The following is a 19,993-nucleotide window of genomic DNA, read 5'->3' as shown; positions in this document are numbered from 1 at the left end:
CTTTTGTTACTTAATGTCCAGACTTCAGAAATGTTGCCAGATATTCTAATTTTTTTTAGCTCTTTGTCTTTCCATGGCAATGATGATTGGCGCAGGGGTACAGACCTCAGCTAGATCATGGGAGCTGAATGTGAATTGTGCTTTTTCCAGTGTGACAGACATGTGGTTGGTTGCCTGGAAACAAGTTCACATGCAAACTGCCTAGCTCTGAGCCATGTTCGCAATACGTGATAAATTCCCCTGTGAAGATGTACTTGTTAGTAAAATATAAATGCTCATTGTGAAATGAATTTTCTTAACTTTTCCAGCTGATGTGTACACCTTCAATGCACTAATTTCAGCAGTCCCAAAAGTGAAGGAACATTACCTTGAAAGATGGGACCTTGTTAAAGTAAGGAGAAAGGGGTGAGGGAGGGAAGAGGTTAGTTTGTTTAGAGTAAATGAAAGTGTATTTTAAATAATGCAAAAATAAAAGCTGAATAAGGGAGGAGTAACATCCAGAAAAAAAGATAAAATGAGTATCAGAAAAACTTCTTAGTGGAGATCCATTAAATTAGTCTAATCACCTGCTAAAATGATACAGTAATATATGGCCTTATTGGTAAACTAAGGAAATGTAACCTAGATGTGGCGTCTATCAGATGGGTGTGTAACTTGTTGGATAAAACCATTCACAGAGGGTAGTTATTAATGCTTCACAGCCAGGATGGAAGGGAGTAACGTGGGGTTCCGGGGGGCTCAGTTTTGGGGCCAGTCCTTTTCAATATCTTCGTAAATGATTTAGATAATGGCATAGAGAGTACAGTTATCCAGTTTGCAGATAATACCAAGTTGGGAGGGGTTGCAGATGCTTTAGAGGATAGGGTCAGAATTCAAAAAGATCTGGAGAAATGGTCTGAGGCAAATATGATTAAGTTCTATAAGGACAAATGCAAAGTACTGCACTTAGGGAGGAACAATCAGTTTCACGCATGCAGAATTGAAAGGGACTTCCTAGGAAGTAGAACTGTAGAAAGGGACCTAGGGGGGGTCATAGTGAACCACAAGGTGAGTATGCATCAACAGTGGGATGCTGTGGCAAAAAAGGCAAACATGATTCTGGGGTGCATTGACAGGAGTGTTGTGAGCAATATGTGCTCTGTTCTTCTGCTCTGTTTTGCACTGATTAGGCCTCAATTGGAGGACTGTGTCTAGTTCTGTGTCCACATTTTAGGAAAGATGTGGAGAAATTTGGAAACGGTCCAGAGAAGAGTAACTAAAATGACTAAAGGTCCAGAAAATATGACCCATGAGAGAAGATTAAAATAATTGGGTTTGTTTAGTTTGGAAACGAGAAGGCTGAGAGGGGACATGATAGCAGCTTTCAAATACCTAAAAGGATGTGTTACATGGTGGAAGGAGAAAAATTATTCTCTTTAGCCTCTGAAAATAGGACAAGAAGCAATGAACTTAAATTGCAGCAAGGAGAGTTTAGATTGGACATTAGGAAAAATTTCCTGTCAAGGACATTAATTACTAGAATAAATTGCCTATGGCGGTTGTAGACTCCATCGTTGGAGATATTTAAGAACAAGTTAGATAAATATATAATGGGGTGATAGAGGGTGCTTGGTCCTGCCTTGAAAGCAGGGAACTGGACTTGATGAACTCTTGAGGTCCCTTCTAGTTCTAGTATTTTGTGTATTGCACTCCCATAATTTAGGAAATACAAACTAAGATGGGAGAATGGGCTCGTAAGTGTACAATTTGGGGAGCAGTCATCAACTGTCAGGAAGAGGAATACAAAAGGCAGGGGAAACACCCGAAATTCTATAGAAGTGCTGAATTGTGATGAGTAAAATGAAAAATGATGTGGGTTTATTTGACTATTTTTCTTGTTATAGGATTTACTGAATCACATGGTTCAACAGAAGGTGCAACCAAATTTATTAACTTTTAATGCTGTTTTGAAGACCCTGAGGAAATGTGGTAATATTGCCAAGGGTATCTCCCTTAGGGTACTGAAGGAAATGAAAGCACTCAACATAGGTAAGCTAGAACCCTAGATTCTATTAGATATTCCTAATGGTACTTCCAAAATAGCAAACTGTAGGGTAATAGCCAGAGGAGTTAGGAGGCAGAGCATAATTTGCTAATACCTGCCTCTTACGTAAAGCTTTCCCTTCATAGATCTCCATTCTTTACAAAGGTGGTCAGTATCGTATTTTCATTTTAAAGATGGGAGAATCTAATATGCAGTGACCTGTCAAATCTGGGACAGACCTGAAACTGAATCTGACCCTTATGGGTTCCATTCCAGTCTTAACTCCTAATTGTCAAGTACTGTACAAATCATTAATGCATCATAGACGTGAAGTCTGAGACGGTTCTAAGAGTTTAAAACTTTGTGATATGCACCAGGAATGTTGCTTTACATGTTTATAAACAGGGGCCCCAATTCTGCAGTCTTTGAAGCCGGTAAGAGTTCGAGGCTTGTAGAGACTGCAGGATCAAGCCTTGTCCTGGTTCAGGTAAAGATTCATCTGTACATAAAATGGGGGAAATTTGCATTGTATCTGTATAATACAGTCATCCATTATTATTATTATTAGATTCTAAGATTTTCAGGGCAAGGATTTTTTTCTTGCTGTGTTTGTACAGTGCTTTGGGCTGTGAGCTACATGGGGCAGTAAGATGCTACTATAATACAAATAAGAATTCACATGCAATAAAGCATATAGCTTTCAAATCTCTGAAGTAGACATTCTTGCAGTTCAGGTTTTAATGCCTCTTGGTTTGTTTATGAACTAATTTGTAAAAGTAATGCAGACAAACAAGAAGTAATTCTGTAGCAATGTGGTTTAATAGAAAAGTAGGTCTTGTCAAACGTACTTTTTTTAATGAGATTCACATAGTACTTCAGAAAGGCTGCTGGGAAAAGGTATATGGCTAATTTGAAGCCTGAAAAATCCTGCTCAACAATGAAAGGAAGCTGAATCTATTCATTTTATCTTTATAAAAAAAAAAAAGTTCAGATGTGACATACTCTAAGTGCTTATGTGGGAAGAAGAGTCTACTAATTATTGGGCGAATCTAGCAGGAAAAGGGACAATGAAATAGACTTGCTCAAAGATGAAGCTAGATGCACTTCATTTCTACTTTGGCTGTATGCTCAATGATGAGGTTATTAGTAATTAATACAGTTTTTCCAGAAATGTGGTGGAGTCTGTATCCCATGAAGTCTTCAGGTCTTTCTGAAAGAGACACTCTAGTTTAACCAGGAGTTATGGGCTTGATGCAGGAATTGCTGAATGAAGATCTGTGGTCTGTGTTCTGCAAGACATCAGTCTAGATGAACAGTAGTCCCTGCAGATCTTAATTTATGAAGAATTGTATATCTGTAATGTGAAACACAGGGTTCCATATATGGTACAAGAACAGTCAAAGGGACTGGTAACTACACAATTTCTACATGTCTCCTTTTATTCCACTATACTAAGAGGTAAAATAATATGGTTAATGGCATCTCTGCAGCAATGTTAATTTTATTTTTGTCAGTTTCTGAGAAACCTTTGCTGTTACTCAGTCATTATCAGATGCACGGGTATTGATAGACAAAATATGAAACTCCTTGTATAGTATCTCTGTGTAATTACGTCAAAATTCATTTGCAAAGCTTTGCCTTGCTCCATTTGTCAAACTGACTTCACTGTCTTTGTACGTTTCAGAACCGAGCCTCACAACGTATCACCATGTTGTCAGTATATTTCATAAATCTGGTATGTAACTATATAAACTTGCTCTGTCTCTTAGAGCTGGTCTTTGCTAATGTTGTAAGTCAGTCTAAGTTACACAATGTACGTAACTGAAGTCAACATGACTTGGGCTGAGTTAGTAGTATCTACCCCCTGCTGTGTCTGTGAGAGATGCTCTCCTGTCTACATAGCTTCTGCCTCTCCAGGAGGTGGAGCAGTGATGGGAGATTGCCTCTCCTGTCACCTTAGTGTGTCTTAACCAGGCCCACTACATCAACACCGCTCCATCCATCCTACTGGTGCTGATTTAGCCACTAGTGCAGACTTTGGCTTAGTTACAAATTGTTCCAAGTGCCTATAAGTGGCTTGGATGAAAGCAGCTCTCTGATAATTCCACGCAGTTATCTTGCCAGGATTGTTTGCATTGCGACTCTGATGGCTTTGCTGCCTAAATAGCACTACAGAAAAGATGAAGGGGACTTCTACCACATTAGAGAGCGGAGAGTTCTTCTCTCTGGCAGACTTTCTGTGGGGACAGAAGAAATTGCTTTCCATGTGGAGACTGGCAAATACAAGACAGGGTTATTATGATGCATTAGCTGGAAAATCCTACAGTATGCAAGCCCAGAGAAAGCGCTATACAGAATGCAGGACAGGGGATGTAAAGCATTTCTGCATGGCCTGCTATTGGGGAGCTGTGCTGTATATGGTAGTTTCTGTAGCATGGTTGGGAGAAGGGCAGAAGTCTGACCTGTGGACTCCATCACCTTCTGGTCCTCTTGCCAAAATCCCTGAGGGAGGGGAAGGAAGGAATACAGTGGTCACGACTAGAGTTCACAAGCTGTGATAATGCTTGTGAGCAGCTGAACTGATGTCTGTGGTTGAATGCGTTAGATGTTTCTGTGCGCATCTCGTCAACCACTGTGTCAAATCCCCTAGCTTTGAGGCCTCTTTGCTTGATCTTTGCGTAGGGGTCTTGATTCAGTCTTTTAGGAAATTCTACATTTCTGAAGCGATTCCATTGGGCTCTGCAAATCCAGTGTTGATTGAGGAATAGTGAAAGTGGGGGGGGGGAAAAGCTGTTACTTAAGCGCCCTTCAGAATCCCACCAACCCCTGGTTCCATTTTCATGGTGCTTTTGCTAGACATACCTTGGCAATCAACTTTGTAACTCAAGAGAGATCTAATAGTTGCATGTATGTTTCTCCTGCTATCATTTCTGCCCCAGGTTCAATGGACATCCTCTATGAGGTGGTGGATGAAATTGAAGGAAATACTTTTGTTGCTCGGGATCCAGAAGATGGCAAGTAGTTTGGTGTATTTAACAACTTGCCCTCTTGTAATGGGATAATGTAATCTCTGATTTAGTAAGCATGATACTGCCGTGAAGCTGAGCAGACTGGAAGAGGGCATTGGGAAATAGCGGAGCAGGCTGACAGGCCACTCCAGATCCTGCTATTGTCGTGAGGGCAAGGGGAGGAAGAGCGGCTGTTGTCCCATGCCAGGTCCTGTGGTAGTTCTCTAGGTCACCGAGGGACCCATCCATAGGATGGTTAAGATGGCCAGGACCCCTAAAGTGCAGAGCCGAGGGCAGATGTCCTGTGTATGGAACAGCTCTGTCTACACTGAAGCACTAGAGCAGTGCAGCTGCATTGTGTTGAAGTGTAGACAAACCCTTAATGTTTTATGTCAAAATTTTGACCCTTTTCCTGATTTTCCACCCTACCCCACTCCACTCTCCACTGTGTTTGCTGTCTTTCAGAATAGCCCCTTAACTTGGCTGGAGGGGACTCAGAGTGATTCAGATAGATGCTTTTCCTGCATGGGTTGATCTTTCCATTCATGGTATCCCAGGAATTAAGGGCTTAAAATCTCATTCCATACTGACTGCTGTGTGGCAGTCTAATGCGCTGTGGCTAGACCATGAGGGTGACCTGTGTTTGCCTTGAGTGCTAGTCAGTATGCTCATTCATGTCAAACATGGTATGGAAACTGAGTGAAATGCTAGCAGTGATTACTGAAGGAAAAAACCACGTAGCTGAATACAGTTGTCACTTTCCTGACTCCTCCACACTACATTTAATGTTCCTTTTGGAATCACAAAAGAAATGTTACTTCTGAATAAGGCAGTGATGATTGGCGCAGGGGTACTGACCTCAGCTGAATCATGGGGGCTGAATGTAAAGGATTCTCTGTCCTGCATGTAGTGGGGCATCTGAGAATATTTACATGAGACTTGTGCCTAGTCTGAGCCACTTAAATTAAACTGTCAAAAAAAACTAAGAACAAATCATTCTTTTGCTTCTCCAGGGCATAATATTTCTCAGCTTATTTTTGGAGACTTCTGGCCTTTCCTCTAAACCAGTATCTCCTAATATTATTTGGCCACGGAACCCTTCTAAACTCAAGAATTTTGCAGAACCCCACTCCCAGGCTATACTCTCCTCAGTCCCCAAATCCATGCCCCCCCAATCTCACAAACTGCACCCCCCACCCATCCCCAGGTGTAACCCCTCTCAGCCCCAAACCTACTATCCCATACCCAGGGTTTAACCCATCTCAGCCCCAAACCAGACCCCGGGACTAACCCATCCATGGTGCTGGCTGGGGAGTCGGGCATCCATGTGTGCCCAGAGGAGGGAAGGCCAATGTGGAGGTGTTCTGTTGGCGGGCGTGAGCTGAGCCACATCCATCAGAGGGGTAGTGTGGTGAGTGAGGGGCTCTCTGCAGCTCCCTGCCGTGCCACTATCGAAATAGTGGAACTAAATTCGGTTGGTTTAATGGTCAGATCCTTCCTGCACCTTACTGGCCATTAAGCCAATTAAATTTAGTTCTGCTGTTTCAGCAGTGGCAGGACAGGGAACCACAGAGGAGTCAGCAATTGTAAATTTTCTCACAGATCCCTTATTTTCATTGTGCAGACCCCAGGGTTCCAAGGAACCCCATTTGGGAAACACTGCTCTAATGTGTACTACAGGGACGGGGTTTCTGCAGCCTTTACTGGAAGCTCTGGAGGTAGGAGCAAGTGGCTCTTCTTCCTGGCTTGGTTCTCTGAAAATACTGTCCTGATGCAAACAGGTGAATTTAGCTTTCCCAAAGCTGCCCTACTCCCGAACGTGAATCCTCGGCAGAGACCTGTCTCCCAAAAGCTGGCTAGCTGAACAGTTCTCTAGCCCGTCTAAAAGTGTTATACAGGAGTCCCACCGACTTTACCAAACTTACCTACAAAGTCTTCTATATAAGTGGAAAAGCCTCTTCTATCTTGCGTGAGACCATGCCAGAGAGCTGGTTAGTATTTCTCAAAGATGCTAATAGATACTCTTTTTTTCATTTCAGACAATTTCTTTCTCAATGCAATGCGAATAGTAAGTACTTGTTGCTTGTATTTAACACTTCAAGGCCGCGTCTACATGTGCACGCTACTTCGAAATAGCGGCGCCAACTTCGAAATAGCGCCCGTCACGGCTACCCATGTTGGGCGCTACTTCGAAGTTGAAATCGACGTTAGGCGGCGAGACGTCGAAGTCGCTAACCCCATGAGGGGATGGGAATAGCGCCCTACTTCGAAGTTGAACGTCGAAGTAGGGCACGTGTAGATGCTCCGCCTCCCACAACATCGAAATAGCGGGGTCCGCCATGGCGGCCATCAGCTGAGAGGTTGAGAGACGCTCTCTCTCCAGCCCCTGCGGGGCTCTATGGTCACCGTGTGCAGCAGCCCTTAGCCCAGGGCTTCTGGCTGCTGCTGCGGCAGCTGGGGATCCATGCTGCATGCACAGGGTCTGCAACCAGTTGTCGGCTCTGTGGATCTTGTGTTGTTTAGTGCAACTGTGTCGGGGAGGGGCCCTTTAAGGGAGCGGCTTGCTGTTGAGTCCGCCCTGTGACCCTGTCTGCAGCTGTTCCCAGCACCCTTATTTCGATGTGTGCTACTTTGGCGTGTAGACGTTCCCTCACAGCGCCTATTTCGATGTGGTGCTGCCCAACGTCGAAGTTGAACGTTGACGTTGCCAGCCCTGGAGGACGTGTAGACGTTATTCATCAAAATAGACTATTTCGATGTAGCGTGCACGTGTAGATGTAGCCCAAATGAGTTCCTCCATTTCGATGCCTGCCTATAGGTCTCTAAATCCAGTTAAGAATTGCTTTTGGGGAGTCCAAACCTACTGCACAGATGAGTTCCAACTAATTGCCTTCCTTGCTCATTCAGTTCCACCAGCTTTGGCTGCCTCCAGTGGCCTATAACTTCCCCGCTCATGCTCTGAAACTTTTATTCCTTCCCTTTTAGGCACTGAGCCAGTGACCCATCTGCCTGTGGACCATGATCCAGGCAACTTCCAGGGTGTAACATATATAAAGGGAAACTTTTTTTGAGCAGGGTGGTATTTCTCTGTCTCACCATATGTTTTGAGATAACTTCAACACTGTCCAAAACATTCTTACGCACCCACTTGTTTAATTTGCCTGGCCTAAAGTGAAGCCAGCCTGAGTGATTCTTTGTCTTACCTTAAGGGAACAGCTAACTTATCAGTGCACTGAATTACTTCTCATCTTTAAATTTTCATTAGACTATTGGATGCATGACTCTTTTAATAGCTGTGATGACATGCACAGAAGGATACAGTTGAGGTGTTGCATCTAAGCAGTTTAAATGTGCATTTTGTTTATTTCAGTGCCTCAAGCTTAAAGATGTTGAGCTTGCATACAGATTACATAAGGTATTGGAGACAGGCGACAACTGGAAACTTGTGGGAGATACACGGCAACAGAATATGTATTGGTAAGTTTGCCGCAGCTACATTTGCTGCCATTAAAATACTGTCCTCATTTTACTTAGACATAAACCCACTTTTAATAAATTAGGATTTGAAAATTGAACTATTCTTTATGCAGAAGGAGACTTTCTTGAGCACCAGCTAGAATATAGATAACTTTTTAAGTCTATTCTTTGGCATAAAAGTGTGTGGGGATAGCTTTCTTGTGGTTTTTATCTAACAGTAAAATGAAAGCTCTTCATACAAGAAGCTGTGTGTAACTGCTAGCAGACTGAACGAGTAGCATGAATAATTTTGAAAGGACATCAGATTCAGTGCTTTGAAATCACTTCCCCTTAACAGACCCACTTATGTTACAGGAAAATCTGTTCTGTCTTTTCACCCAACACTTTTTCTTGACCAAAATAGAGAAGGCATAAAAACTCCTGGTCTGGCAGTGGCTGACGTGGTCTTATGTCTCTACTGTGTGCTTACCTTTGGTCCCTGATCAAATCAGAACATGTGTTGTTCTCACACAGTACCATTCCCCTTCTAGGTGTAGTTTCTTACTACAAAATTGCATTAATCAAACCTCCGAGGCTAGTCATGTTCCCTTGGATCCATTAGCCCATTCAGTTTATAAGAGGATTCAGCAGCCATATGGTCCTTGCTTTAGGTTCAGGCAGCTTTTCTTGTAACCCTTTCAGCTGAAGCTTCTGCTCCCTGCAGGACTCCAACCCAGGCTATGGACTCTGGAGAGTGTTTCTTTGCACTCCCCCACAGTCCTCAAGTTTCAGCTTTCCTTGCATATCATCTAAAACATGCAAATCCCTAAGTGCCAACTCTCTAGGGGATCCAGCCCCGGAGCACCCATAGAAAAAAAGATGGTGTTGAGCACCCATTGGTGGGCTTCTCCTCCCAGCATCTCCGGCTGGCAGTGCACTCCACCAATCAGCTCAGGCCCATCTCCCTTCAATGACTCTTGTCCGCCGGCATCTGCTGTTGGGCAGCATGCCAGAGGCACTGTGGGGAGGAGGGAGGAGCACGGGGCAGGAAGGGGCAAGGTGAGTTTTGGCAACACATGGCCCACAAAGCCAGTTTGTCAGCCCTACCTAGAACAGATTCTGAACGTATTTTCAGTTCATAAACACAGCTTCTTAAATATCTCCTGTAGTCATAGAATGAGTAGAATCAGTGTGACATACACTTCCCTTTACATATCGCACAATCCTTTTTGGGTAAATACTATGAAAGCTGTATGTTAGGTGCTGTGAGTACCTCAGGTAGGGTTTGCTGGTGCAGAATAGTGAACCTTTTGCTAGATGACATTGAGGGCTCTTAGGGTCAAGCCTACCAGAAACTACTGTTTCAAAGCTGATTGTGTTTAATGGCCTATTTCATGCTAGTCACGGAAATGTTACTTCATTCAGAAATGAGCGCTGCTGTTTACATTGCCTTCTTCTGTCCATTTTCACCAACATAATTACTCCTGAGTTGTGATAATTTGCTTTTCCCCCCATTTCTGCAGTTCAGCGTTCTTTACTTTGTTGTGTATGATGGAACAACTCGATGTCATATTGAAGTGGTATAAAGAACTGGTCCCTTCGGTAAGGTGGTCTTTCTATGTATCTGAGCAGCGTTAGTGCTTATGGTATAAATCTGGAAAAACAAGGCAATCAACAGTTACCTCTGTTCATCAGCTCTTCTACCCAAGTCTTCAAACCATGTGGGATCTCCTTCAAGCAGTGGACACAGCCAACCATTTGGAAATGGTCCCTCAGATTTGGCAAGGTTAGTGGTAGCCTGTTTTCTTGGTTGCCTGTGGTAACCTAAGTCTTGCCTGTACAGCTCACCCAATAGAAGGGGATAAGGCAGCATACACGTAAACTGTTGCAGGACAATGTCATGATGCTGTGGTGTTTGTGCTGTTCACATCTTCAGAACGCAGGTTCACAGCTATGGTAGTTTTGCAGCACAACAGTTGGATATCTTAGTATGGTGGCTAAGGGGCTAGTAGACAGCAGAGGTTGCACAGGTAGTGGGAAGTACTCATTAAAAGAAAACAAAATAGCAGAAATGTATCACTTTAAAGGCTAACAAAATGATTTATTCAGTGATGAGCTTTTGTGGGACAGACCCATTTCATCAAATCAATTTCATTTCCAATACAGACTGACATTTATAAGTACAGAGGACAAAAAAAAATTCCAATTAAAAACTGACATATCAAGTACCTAGGACTGAAGCAGGTGGCAGAGGGATGGGGAATGTTAAGTGTCCTGCCTGAGATAACACTTAACATCCCCCATCCCTCTGCCACCTCCTTTGGTCCTAAATACTTGATTTGTCAGTTTTTATTGTTTTTGGTCCTCTGTACTTAAAAATGTCAGTCTGTATTGGAAATAAGATTGATCTGAAGAAGTGGGTCTGTCCCACGAAAGCTCATCACCAAGTAAGCCATTTTGTTAGTTTTTAAAGTGCTACATTTCTGATGTTTTGTGGAGTACAGGCTAACATGGCTACCTCTCTGTTACTACTCATTAAAAGGGAAAACGTGGCTCTTCCTTTAAATCAGCAATGATGATTGGTGCAGAGATATGGACCTCAGCTGCATTGTGAAAGCTGAATGTAAATGTTTTTGTCCTGCATGTGGTGGGAGAAGTGAGAACACTTACATGAGTGGTGCCTTATACCTTAAAAATTGTCCAGCTTTGCCCATGGGAGGGAATGTTGGCTTTAAGAGTCAGTAAGCTCTTGAGATGGTTCCATTGCTAACTACTGTTTTCCTTCAATCAGAGATCAAACAGCATGGGTTTAGCAAAAATCCCCAACTGTTGGAGGAAGTGTTGGCTCTGATGGCCAGGGAGATACACCCTCAGGAGGTGAGCTTCATGAAGCAATCTGTGAGGGTGAAAGTGTCGCCCAACTTTTCTGTCCAATGGGAATTTGTGCATGTGTTTAACAGAAGGTGCAAGGTATTAGAGTAACTAGAACCATGCACATAGAAGGTCATTCTAGATTTTTCATTCACTGTATAGGCTCTCTACAAATAACACATGCCTCTTGTGGACCAAGGTGGAAGAGGAAAGTGATTTCCAATACTTGAATGGACCATTCACAAAAATGCTCTCTTCTAAGTGGAGAAGGGCATAAGGCTCAAAATCTGACCATGCATAAAAAATAGATCTCTCCTTCCTAGAATTAAATTGGCATCTATCTGGGACATGTTGGATTTGTCATCTCTGAATTTGTAGAGCTGAGGAGCCAAATTCCACCTGGTTGGTTTGATTCCTTTGACTTCCATGCTGATAAACAGGAATGAACATTGCTCAAGATGTCACAGTAGTAGTATGATCACAGAATCTTCAGACTTAACTGAAATAAGCTGATTTCCATGGGGGGAGACAGATAGCATTTGGCTCCCGTTTAATTCTTAACTGGTGTGCAAAGAGGGCGAGGTGCATAATTGCCTTTTGTGCGGTCTGCAAATCTCCTTTGCTGAGATTATTTTAAAACTGTGCAAATGTAGATGCTTTTACCAAGACCCGTCCAAGTGACATAATGTGAAGCAGCTTGCTGCAGCTTTCTGAACATCACCTGGGAGCTTCCCCTTTTCTGACCTTAGTGTACAGTGACTTACCAGTGCAGTAGTGCTTAAAAATGTGCACTTGAAAGCCTTTTGGTGGAGCGGTCTTCTGACAAAGAGATGCATTTTCTGACTGTGGAAGCATGGCTGGCAAATGACTGGTGAACAAGATGTCACACAAGTTACAGATGTTTTGATGCTACCAGAGTTGTCTCTTCACAGACTCAGATGTCATTTGCTGGCTGTGCTGCAGATATAAAATCTATTTTTGGAACTCAAGAGGAGAATCGGGTCCCTTTAGAGTGGTCAGCGAGCGCTCTGGGTAATGCAACCATACTGTTCTCAAGGGCAGGGAGAACCCAGGAAGCCTGGTAAGTGTGGCGTTACCATGAATTCTCCTCTTGCTTGCATCCTTGATGTCACTGAGTCAGGTTTTAATTGCAGGCTGTAAAACTGTGATGTGCAGATGATTTTAGATCATTGTAAATGGGAGAACTTGGTAAATTCTGGTATTTTTACTTGAACTTTTTTTTTCCCTCACAGTTACAATCTTCCTCTGAATAAGATGATCTAGGAGTAAATATGGCAGCTGGCATAGGGAATATCATACTCATTTGCATGCAAATAGCTTTATGCTGCCAGATGTTTTATAAAGGCATTAAAGAAACTTCAGTCTATGAGCATTTTATTTATACGTGTTTTGAGACTTCTCATATTTTGAATTAAGACCCTCCATAATACTGGGTCTTAATTCAAAATAATGTTGTTGCTTCAAATGTCCAGCCCCCAGTTTTGGGGTCAGATCCAGCTCCCATCAACATGAAATTTTCCATTGATTCACTTGGATAATTTTTTTTTAAGAACAGAGATGGGTGCCATTGTGTAAAGCTGCGTGTTTATATCTGTTTGTTTGGTTTTTTTTTTTAAGTGCACATTCAGCATATATGCCTTCAGTGACATTTACTTAGTATTTTGAAGACTAAGAGAGCTGTGAATTAGTCTCTTATTTTAATCTGCAGATAAATCTTTGAATATTTTAAAAATGTGTATACCAAAGATGCTGCCCAATGAGTGTTTTCCACGTATTGGTGAGAGAACGGACCAGTATTCCCAGTAAGCTGAGCACTTTGGTCACCACCGATGAGAGAGTCTCATGCTGCCCAGCTGATTAGCAGAGCTCCCACATCTGGCAGAATGTGATTTTACTGCTGGTGCACATCCACACATGCCTGAGTGCCATAACAAAATTTATTTTGCACATGGATGGAAAAAATAAGAGGGAACACTGGAGTGGACCATGTAGAAGGGTCCGTTCCAAAGTACAGTGAGCAAAAGCCTTTTGCTGGTGTTCTAAGCGTACATTTATCTTTGAATGAGATGCATATTATAATCTCAGGGTTTTGTCTTCTTTAAACAGGAAAATGCTGGAGCTTTTCCAAAAAAACCATAGAATCCCCAGGTGAGTTCATTTAGTGGTCTGACTTCAGCTGGCAGATGTTTCACAGTACTTTGTTTGAGGTCTTGCGTTTTGTTTCCAGGTAACTATACCAGAATGTAGTCTGATTTTTTTTCTCACCTTCACCACCTAAGTATATGAACAGTTTTTATTTAGGTGTTGGCCTCCTTGATGGGCATGGGTGGTTTTCTTCATTCACCCAATATAACACCTTTGCTGAGAGCTCTTTCTGTCCCAGAACATGATCAAGTGGCAGAGGTGTGAGTCTGTAACCTGTGGATGCCGTGGCTTTTTTCCCCTCCCCTTCATCAGACTCCTGAGATACGGGGTAATAAAATCATTGACTGGGCCCAGCAGCTCTATGTGTGCTGCCGAACAAGGCCAACAGCTTAGTGTGGTGCCAGAAGAACTCTCCACTAGCGATCAGGAGTAGCTCCTACTGACATTCTCCCAACCAACCTCATGCAGAGTGCTCCAAAGTGTCCTGGCCTCTGTTTGCCAGAAACCAGCAGTGGGTGAATGGATGGCTCACTTGATTACCTGTCTGTTCATTGCTTCTGAAGCACCTGGCATTGGCCACTGTGGGAACACAGAATACTGAGCTAAGTGAATGATTGGTCCAATCCAGTACAGCCATTCTTATGTTAAGATTGATTAGCACACTTTGCTTTCAGCAAGATGGGTGAATGCTATATGTACTCTTGTTGGCTTCTGGAAGTCTTCAGATCAGACTAGCTCCTGAACTAATCACTTTACAGTTGGTAAAAATTCAGTAGAAGCAAAAACTGACCAGTGTGGAGGGTTTTATAGGTATCTTTTGAGAAGCTCTAGAAAGAAGCTTCATTTAACAGTAGATATTTTAACTCAATGGGTTTAAAACAACATGATCTTTACCTCAGAAAGCTGTTTTTTGTGCTGGCACTGACCGTGGGTGTCTGTGTTGGCCCTGGCCAAGCATCAGTTCTGGTAATTAAAGCTGGCCTGCCTAGATAGGTTTGTACTGGCAGGAGCTGTTGCGTGCTAATTCCCCACACGCACCTGCATATGTATGTCCCAAAGCACTTGCAGTAGTGGAATTCCCTAAGTTTGTGTGCTAAGTCAGAGCCCCAGCAGGAATCTCTGCTGAGGGGTGGGAGGGGAAAATTTTTAGCATGGACACTAGCTCTCAGGTCGCCAGCTCTGGGAGGGGAGCTGCTGGTAGAAGAGGAGAAAGATTCTTTGGTTTAAGTGGCCCAGCCGCTCTCCCCCTCCCACTCCCTCCTCACATACACATCTTACTCATCTCTGGTAGCTTCTGCACAGCTCCTCCTCTTCTCAATCAGCCATGTGGAACCTCCAGCAGGAGGCAAGGGAGCCTGGCCAGTCAACTAAAATGAAAAGCTCTGCCAGGATGGCAGCATTGCAGAAGTAGCAGAGCTGGAGCCAGCTCTCCAGATTCTCCCCCATTCCCCTCACGTGCAGAGCCTGTTGTGGGAGGCAGAGAAACAAATTTTTCCCCTACCCACTTTCCTCTTATAGGCAGCTCTGCACGAGAAGCCAGGGCTCTGCCTGCCAGTGTAGAGGGCTCAGCTCTGAGCAGTGCCTCCATCGTTCCCATGGGATGTTCCAGCCCCTTGTCAGCCAGTAAATGGGAGAGCAGCTGGGGCTCAAAAATATTGTCTCCCAACCCTAAGTTCCTGTTCCTCTGTCTCCACTGCCAAGAAGTGCTGCCCAGCATGGGGGGAGGCTCCCTCCATTGTCACATGCATATTAATGGATGTTTCTGTTGGGGTGGGCATTTTCACAAGCGTTTGACTTAACTGCTATTCCTTCCTAACTCTGCCATCTCCCAGTCTGCGGAGCATTCACTATTTGCTTCTCATCTGCAGTGACAAGGTGTTGTACGAGCTCTTAACCTGCACTAAGCAAAGCAACAGTCCAGCTCAGGCGGTTGAGCTAGTGAAGCTGGCTGCTTCCTTCAGTCTACCTATAACTGCGAAGCTAGCACAAAGGGTGATGGAGGAGTTTGAGCTGACTGAAGAGCAGAAGTAAGATGGATGTTTTGTGTGGTTGTTGTTCCGTATCAGCAGCAACTAATCAATGGGTAGCCAGTTTAAAACTAACAAAACAAAGTTTTTCTTTATACTGCGCACAGTAGCCCTGGGGAACTCCTTGCCAGAGGATGTTGTGACTTTTAACAGGGTTCAAAAAAGGCCTAGATAAATTCATAGAGGTTTGGTCCATCAGTGGCTGTTAGCCAGGATAGATGTCTCAGAGGCTGGAAATGGATGGCAGGAGAGGGATCGCTTTGATTAGCTGTTCTGTGCACACCCTCTGGGGCACCTGGCATTGACATAACTCTAATTGCATAGCTTAGATCCACTTTTCCACATAGTAGAGACCTGTCCTGAGACTTGCATCTGGGAAAAACTTTTGGAGTTGCTAAATGTCAGGGAAACCCATAAGACCGGAAAGGAAAGGAAAGGAAAGCACTGAAACTGTTCCTCAGATTCCAGCTCATTTTTCCTACAAATGAGCCTGTGGAGTGGAAGGTCCCCTTGCTTGCTGTCTGGAAGGGAGCTGTCTAGCAGGGTTAGATGGAAGCATAATGTGGAGTTAGCATTGAACTGTCCTTTCTGTAAGTGTCACAAGCTGGGTTCAACAATCTCACTGTTCAATCACATCTTTCCTTCACAGGAAGGCTGTGGAAGCTGCTGAGTCCCACAGCAGTGACAGCGACAGCGAGTAGCAGACCTAATTGATTCTCTTGGACACAAAGAATGGGAGCATGTCAAGTGGTTTTGCCTGTGTGGGCTGCTTGGGAAAGCTGCACCAGTGATTTCACATCTCTCCTACTGCAGGACACGTCAGACCAAAGGATGTTCTAGGCATAAGAGGCCTGCAGTGATATCTTACTCCCACCACCACCTTCAGAGCAGATGGGAGAAATGATGAAAGCTCTTTCCTGTTAAATGCTCTCCTAGTGACTTATCCAAAGGGTTGAGAGAAAACATACTTGTATAGTGCCGACTGGGACAATTACCTGTTTTCTTTCTGATTGACTTAGTCTGTGAATTTAACACAGCTTTAAATACTGTTTGGCTTGACACATTCTTGCCACATCTGTGCAGTCATTGTATTACTAAGTGTTATGTTATTCTGCAGCGTAAGGGAGCAGATCTGTGAAGTCTTCTGTGGAGGTTTGATTATGGTTCCTCTTCCCTCGTGGATGCAGTAATGAGCATTGGAGGCCAAAGTTGTGACAGCTGCTGTCCTCTGTGACCCTGGGCTTCCCTCTGTACTGCCCCCTGTGGGTATGATTGCTACCTCAAAAGGTACATGGGTGCTGGTCATAAAAATACTTCTACCCTCTAGCAGAGGCCTACAGTGATCTTACCATCTAGCATGCTTGGGCTGTGCTGCCTTGTAAAATTGGATTTGTTCCTTTAAACTACTAGCACAATTAGTGTCCCTGGCACACGATGCCCCAAAGAATAGCATTAAACATCGCTAATTCTGACACAGGAAGCAGCAGTTCCTGTCAGAATTTTAGTGTGGCTTCTCAGCTGTGATCCTCCTTCCATGTAAAGAGGATTCACTTAAGTAGTCTGGAGGACCTCAAGGCACAAGTTAATCCTTTCTGTCCCTTACCTGCCTACCAGCCTACAAAGGTTAAGCTCAGCAGCACACACAGCAGTCCAAGCAGAAAAGGGGTTTGAGGGCAAGATTGAAAGTGAGATGTGACAGCTAAGAGAAAGTGGGAGGGACAATATCTGTTACAGTTTGGCTGGCCCAAACATGTAATAGGTACAAGAGGGAAAACTGCAGGCAGCCAAAAGGTGTGGTCTTTTACATCTCAGGGTAAGCAAAGGGAGGGCATCTCTGTTCTTGCTTCCCTTACCCTAATAGCCATCTTTACAACTGCATTAAGCAAAACTTAGGGCAAGGAACAGTGGTTTCCCAACCTTGTCTCAGTCAGTGGACGTAATGGCTGGCCACCATGCATCTGTCATCCATTTGTGCTTGCAGCAGTCAGCTATATCTGTTCTTGGGGTAGTAGCTTGGACTGCTACTGTACTGTCTATCCACTATTAGGGTGACATGAAACTCAACTAGAGCAGGCAGTGTAACATTTTCCTATGGGGGTCCTGCTAGGACCATATAAACCTTTCTAACTTTTAGAGGCTGAGAGTAAAAGTTTTGGTAAGAATTGACATGTCAACATTAGGGGGAGGTAAATGAATTATGACAGGGCTGTGGATACCTGTAACTAGATAAATACCTTATTTTTGGGCTCTTTGGTTTTAAAACATAAGGCAAAGTAAATATGTACAGATATGTATAATAAACCATGATAGGTATACAGGGAAAGGTGATTAAGGTTTGAACTAGCTTCTAATGAATAAGGGTAGGTAAAGGCTTGAAGAGGTTTACTACACTATCTTCCAACTTAGAACTGAATTACAGTAAACTGCATCTGTATGTTTTGTAAATAAAGGTATGTAGTTTGGCAGGACACTGCACGAAATACAGATGAAGGTGGGTGGTTCTAGGCCAGTTAAAGAGATGGTACAGTCTACCCCGAGTAACATTTATATTTTAAACTAAAAGAGTGCAAAGTTCCTTACCACTAAAGAGCCTTGAACATGCAAAACAGGGAGGCATTCAGGAAACCTGTGCTAGTTTGAGCCATACTTTACATCATGGTAGCAACACAATGAGATGTAAATATTTTTGGTGGGGAGAGACAGCTCTGGTTAGAGCATTGGCCTTGTATACCCCAGCATGGTTGTGAGTTCAGTCCTTGAGGGGGCTTTTCAAGGGCCTGGGGCAGATTACATTAAAAGTCAGGGATGGTGATAGGTCCTGCTGTGAGTGCAGGGGACTGGACTCAACCACCGCTCAAGTCCTTTCCAGTTCTACTAGATACTTCCCTCGTGTGTGAATGCATTTCTTTTGAATTGCACAAGTACAAAGATGTTCTAGATATCATGGTGCTATTCAAGGATTTAAAGTATAATTGCAAGCAGCAGCAGCAATATAAGGTTAAAACGCAAAAGCTAGTGCTGGTATAAACTTATTACTATACTCTGAAAACAAGACTATATATTAAAACAGTCACTAAGTTGTGGCAGCAGTTTCCTACCATCAGCTTCAGGCCCCTACTACCAACCCTGCATCACTGATTTGCTCTGGAACAGTTACGATGAGACTGCAGCATGTATGTGAGATAGCTGATTGAAACACTGCTTTTCACACTTGTTTTTATTTGGTAAGCGATTTAAGGAAGATAACTGAATAGAAATATGACTTGGGTTTTATAGTTTTATTTAACGGCACCAATTGGCAAATCAGTAAGGGTGGGTTACAAACATTTTGGCTGGATCGCAAGCCCAATCAGAACAACCTGGAAACAAAATTGTTATACAAGTTGCAGAGAAAGCAGCTGGAGTTTGCTGTCATAATAATGACCAAAAACAATATAAATACAACGGGTGGCGAGATTCAGCTCAGTGCAAGGAAACAGGACGGTACCCATGGTTTGTGACAACTCATTTCTACCCCTTCCAAGGTCCTTGTTTGCAACCCTTTTACAATCATTTTTCTTCTTCCCAGCACTTAAACAATTCTGCATTAGACTGCTTCCAAAAGTATAATAATCCCCAAATCCCTAGCCTAGATCAATCCACTTGAGTTGTTCCTAATCCCACTGCACTGGCATATGCAGTCAGGATATCCACTATTTGTTTCGTTTCTAGGGTCATTCGAGCTTCTGTCAGCCAGTCCTGTGCCACTCTCCTAGACTCCCCTTTCAGCTGGTTGACAAATTTAGCTGCCAGCTCCAGATCTCCATGTTCAATGCAATATGAAGCATAGGATAATAATTTAAATGTGTCCAGATCATCAGGGCTGAGCTCAGCCGGTGGCTTCCGATGCTGAGGATGAAAGAGGAGAAGTGACTGGAGGTAAGAGAGCAAGTACTGATATAAGCTGTTCCTGGTCTCATCAATCATGGCCACTCTTTTTGCCAGTTTTTGTACTGCATAAAAACGGGCCCTGAGTGCCTCTTCACTATAGACTCCCCGAGTCAGAGATTCTTGGGGAAGAGCTGCCACTAAAGCTTCAGTAAATGCATTGTCAGAACAGCTGGCTTTAATGGCTTCAACTGCACACCCCAGAGGTTCAGTGGGATTATCCCCAGATGCAGTCTTCAAGCAGTATTTTAAAGCCTCGACTGAAAGCCACAACTGATGTGCCTTTCTGGCTTCCTCTTCAGCAACTGCATGACCTGCAGAATAAACCCAGAAAGACAACTTGCTTAGACTGACTGACACACAATGTAACCACCACATCAAGGTAAAGTAAGAATAAAGGTCAGCAGCAGCCTCCAGAGGTCAGTTTAACACATTGACCAAAAACCTGGCTCCCTTTCCATGGATCAGTTTACTTTCGGACATGTGCATGGAGCTGCCTTCATAGCAGGTCAGGA

General features: G+C 43.5%; 2 protein-coding genes and 3 non-coding genes across 7 annotated transcripts in view; 4 read left to right on the top strand and 1 right to left on the bottom strand.

Annotated features, from left to right (window-relative positions):
* The window catches only part of PTCD3 (pentatricopeptide repeat domain 3), a 33,529-nt gene extending 15,510 nt beyond the window's left edge, over positions 1-18,019 (top strand). Inside the window, exons 12-24 of one of the 2 annotated variants that reach the window (XM_074992280.1) lie at positions 309-391; positions 1,884-2,028; positions 3,708-3,758; positions 4,963-5,037; positions 7,071-7,099; positions 8,402-8,508; positions 10,011-10,089; positions 10,183-10,273; positions 11,279-11,364; positions 12,291-12,439; positions 13,486-13,527; positions 15,393-15,551; positions 16,201-18,019. In XM_074992280.1, coding sequence (XP_074848381.1) covers positions 309-391; positions 1,884-2,028; positions 3,708-3,758; positions 4,963-5,037; positions 7,071-7,099; positions 8,402-8,508; positions 10,011-10,089; positions 10,183-10,273; positions 11,279-11,364; positions 12,291-12,439; positions 13,486-13,527; positions 15,393-15,551; positions 16,201-16,252 — 1,148 coding nt within the window. In that variant the 3' untranslated portion in view covers positions 16,253-18,019. The remainder of the gene's footprint in view (positions 1-308; positions 392-1,883; positions 2,029-3,707; positions 3,759-4,962; positions 5,038-7,070; positions 7,100-8,401; positions 8,509-10,010; positions 10,090-10,182; positions 10,274-11,278; positions 11,365-12,290; positions 12,440-13,485; positions 13,528-15,392; positions 15,552-16,200) is intronic. The other variant, XM_074992281.1, reaches the window with a different exon arrangement.
* LOC142012956 (small nucleolar RNA SNORD94) lies at positions 74-216 on the top strand. The gene has a single exon (XR_012645516.1). It is a non-coding gene; the product is annotated as a small nucleolar RNA SNORD94 (small nucleolar RNA).
* On the top strand, positions 5,858-5,990 carry LOC142012955 (small nucleolar RNA SNORD94). The gene has a single exon (XR_012645515.1). It is a non-coding gene; the product is annotated as a small nucleolar RNA SNORD94 (small nucleolar RNA).
* On the top strand, positions 11,054-11,195 carry LOC142012957 (small nucleolar RNA SNORD94). Its single transcript, XR_012645517.1, has one exon. It is a non-coding gene; the product is annotated as a small nucleolar RNA SNORD94 (small nucleolar RNA).
* A 795-nt stretch (positions 18,020-18,814) lies between the features above and the next one.
* IMMT (inner membrane mitochondrial protein) overlaps positions 18,815-19,993 on the bottom strand; it is a 41,556-nt gene continuing 40,377 nt past the window's right edge. For both annotated transcript variants that reach the window (XM_074992277.1, XM_074992278.1), the window contains one exon: positions 18,815-19,792. In XM_074992277.1, the coding sequence (XP_074848378.1) occupies positions 19,185-19,792 (608 nt within the window). In that variant the 3' untranslated portion in view covers positions 18,815-19,184. The remainder of the gene's footprint in view (positions 19,793-19,993) is intronic.

Source organism: Carettochelys insculpta, chromosome 4 (assembly GCF_033958435.1).
Source record: "Carettochelys insculpta isolate YL-2023 chromosome 4, ASM3395843v1, whole genome shotgun sequence".
In the NCBI taxonomy this organism is placed as follows: domain Eukaryota; kingdom Metazoa; phylum Chordata; order Testudines; family Carettochelyidae; genus Carettochelys; species Carettochelys insculpta.
This window is presented reverse-complemented; position numbering and strand designations above follow the sequence as displayed.